Source organism: Cotesia glomerata, linkage group LG6 (assembly GCF_020080835.1).
Source record: "Cotesia glomerata isolate CgM1 linkage group LG6, MPM_Cglom_v2.3, whole genome shotgun sequence".
Lineage (NCBI taxonomy): Eukaryota > Metazoa > Arthropoda > Insecta > Hymenoptera > Braconidae > Cotesia > Cotesia glomerata.
In genome coordinates this window covers 15,343,769-15,346,820 of record NC_058163.1, presented here as the reverse complement: position 1 = coordinate 15,346,820, position 3,052 = coordinate 15,343,769, and the positions used below count along the sequence as shown (strand labels likewise).

Sequence of the window (3,052 nt, the reverse complement as noted above, 5' to 3'; positions counted from 1 at the left end):
CAACCTAACAAACTTCTTTAATGTGAATAAAATGAAATTTTTTTTTCAAGCAAAATACTCCATATTGAACAAAATTTTTCCGTTATTAAATAGTCATTGAAGAATAATAATTACGTGCAGTGATTAATGATTAAAAATAATTAATAGTAATTACCAATAATTATATTATTACTAAATGAAATTTGTAATTCATTGTTTACTGGTAGTTTCTTCGTTACTGAATTTTCTAGGATATTACTAAAGTCATGTTCAGAAGTTACATTATTGTTGCTGGCGTCAGATAAACAACTATTATCAAATGCGGCAGGAATTTGTGTCTGACATATTTTTCTGATTTTATATTGATAACTTTTTGAGTACTCATTAATATTTTTGACTCTTTTAGACATATTTTATTGTTTACTTTCTATTTGACTCAGATCAGCGCTTTCTTTTATTTATTATAACTTACAAGTTATTTTTATTGATAAACAAACACGCTACTATATTCACACTATTGAATTTTATTTCATTGACAGATTGTAAATCTATAAATGATTTAAATTTATTCAAATATAATCAAATAATAACGAGATATCCCAAGAATGTCAGCTGAAATGTTTGCATTAATTTGGTGGATACACTCAAAAAAATCCAGTGTGATTCCTTACAATAAAATTAAATTTTCTGCAAAAAAAGAAGCTTCGGTTCTACAGAGAAAGAAATTTCACTCCGTTAAAATTTTGAGGACAAGTGGTATGTTTTTACTCCAAAATTATTAACCAAAAAATTTTTCTTTTCAAAAACCAAAAAATTTCAATAGTTTTCACAAAACATATTTTAATCAAAAAGTCTTAACCTCAATTTAAATATTTTATTTATTTTTTTGATATTATTAATTAACTAATTGAACTATTACTAATTAACTAATTCAGTTATTTTGATTACTAATTAATTAATTTAATTATTGCTAATTAATTGATTTCTAATTATAGAAGACAACGCTTGGCTTGAGTCGTTAGAAGTAGATGGTGATGGAAACGTTTGTGTTCCGGAAGATAATAAACACAAGAAAAACCTGAGGGCTCGCAAACGAGAATCCAGTAAGGAAGGTAAAGAGCTATCCAGTGAAATAAAAAAGAGAAAACTCAAACGAGATTTGAAGCTAGCAAAGGAGCCATCTATTTTTGAGGAAATAGACAAACCTCCAGCAGGCAAAACAAGAGATGCGACTTCCTGCGAAGAAGAAAGTAAGATCACTGATTCATCATCAGAAGGTGAGACTTCTAACTCAGATGTCACTTCAGTCTCTGAAGATGACCAAAAAAAAAAGACAAAACCAAGGAAGTCTCACAAATTTGATTTTAATGATCCGCGTTTTATGGGAAATAATTCTCGTAAAAGTGAGTCATTTGAGAGTAATAGTTCACAGAGGAGTTCCCAATGTCTTAACTGTCCTTTGTGTAACTTAAAAAATGATGGTAAATATATAATATCTATTCATTAAAAATTTATTTGTTCTATTTAAATAATTATTATTATTTAAATTTTAGAATTTCAACATTACATTGAATTCTTGCAAGGCGTCGTCGGATTCCTCAAAGGTCACGGTTGTTCTTCATCTTCATCCTCTAAAACGTTTGTTGAAACGAACGATTCTCCGGCATCTTGTCCTTCAGCGAGTGGTTCTAAGATGCCATGGAACTTATCGGGGCCTCGAAAGGTAACAAATGATAGATTTTGGGTGACAAATAATCTAAAGGCATAATTTTTTAATAAATAGGTTGAATTGCATCCAATGAGTGATGTCTACATTGAATCATGCGAGTTAGAGTACCTCAAAACCAAATACACTTATGACTCGAAAGAAATGTCGAGACAGATTTTCAAGAAAGTTATTGGGACAGACAATCTACTAAAAATGAGCCGCACGGGTGGAAACGGGTGGACACGGTTGCCAAATGATGTATTAACTGCTGTTTACGGTAGAGTTAATTTGCGTTACAGATCAGTTTTCACAATAATTAAATGCTCTTTTCGAAAAACTATTTCCAGATAATAAAATAATACATGCAATAATTTAAATAATATATGTTTCAGGTTTTATTTCAAAGAATGCTCGGCCAAAACTGTCAGCAGCTGAATTTGAACGGTGTGTCACCCTCATGTTTACTTCCCTGAGACCTGGACAGCAAAAAAAGTAAAATCAAATAAGAAAAAAGTACTGATTAAGCGGCTGGCTGAATTTTTTTTTTTTCTTTCTATTCCTCTTCTTTAGAAAAAAATATTAAAATTTTTCGTGTTTTACTGTGATCACTGTATGCACCTTATAATTTTGTTAATGGTTATGTTCTCAAAATAAAAGATCTATTTATATTAAGAATTTTTTTATCAAAGCAGTTGCTACGTGATTCCTGGATGACTACTAGATTATCACTGATTGACCACTAGATGATTGCTGATTGATCTCAGAGTGATCTCTGGATCATCTTTAAGGAATCATCAGGCAATTTTTATCCCATCACTGGACAATCTTTATGATATCGCCGAGTGATCTATAGATTGTCGCTGATTGATCACCGGGTGATCTCTAACTGATCTCTGATTGATCACTATCAGATTATTCTCCTCAGAGTGATCAGTTATTGATCTTTGAGTGATCTCTCATTGATATATGGTTGATTACTGACTGATCAATTAACGATGAGTTGTTGATCAATCCGTGATCGATGATTGATCAGTCAATGATCAATGAGTGATCAATCCATTTTTGTACGGGGTACTATCTGAAAAAATTCTCATCTACAATTCAGATGATATTTAACTATTGTGACTAAAATGATTTTTCACATACTGTTAAACTCGAGCACTGGTCTACGACATCCTAATTGTTGAATTCATGGATTATATATATATATATATATATATATATATATATATATATATATATATGGGGTATTCCATGCCAAATCGACCACTTTTGAACTCGACCCCTTTAGATTTAGCTGAAACTTTATCATTCTTTTCTACCCTTTGAAAAACATTTTTGAGAATTTTTTAAAATTTTTTTATT

The 3,052-nt window shown here is 30.4% G+C and overlaps 1 protein-coding gene across 1 annotated transcript; it reads left to right on the top strand.

Annotated features, from left to right (window-relative positions):
* Positions 1-931: 931 nt before the first annotated feature.
* LOC123267303 lies at positions 932-2,183 on the top strand. The gene is made up of 4 exons (XM_044731869.1): positions 932-1,460; positions 1,533-1,702; positions 1,763-1,964; positions 2,080-2,183. Exons 1-4 carry the CDS (start codon positions 1,361-1,363, stop codon positions 2,181-2,183), a joined length of 576 nt encoding a protein of 191 aa, XP_044587804.1. The 5' UTR covers positions 932-1,360.
* The last annotated feature ends 869 nt before the right edge of the window (positions 2,184-3,052 follow it).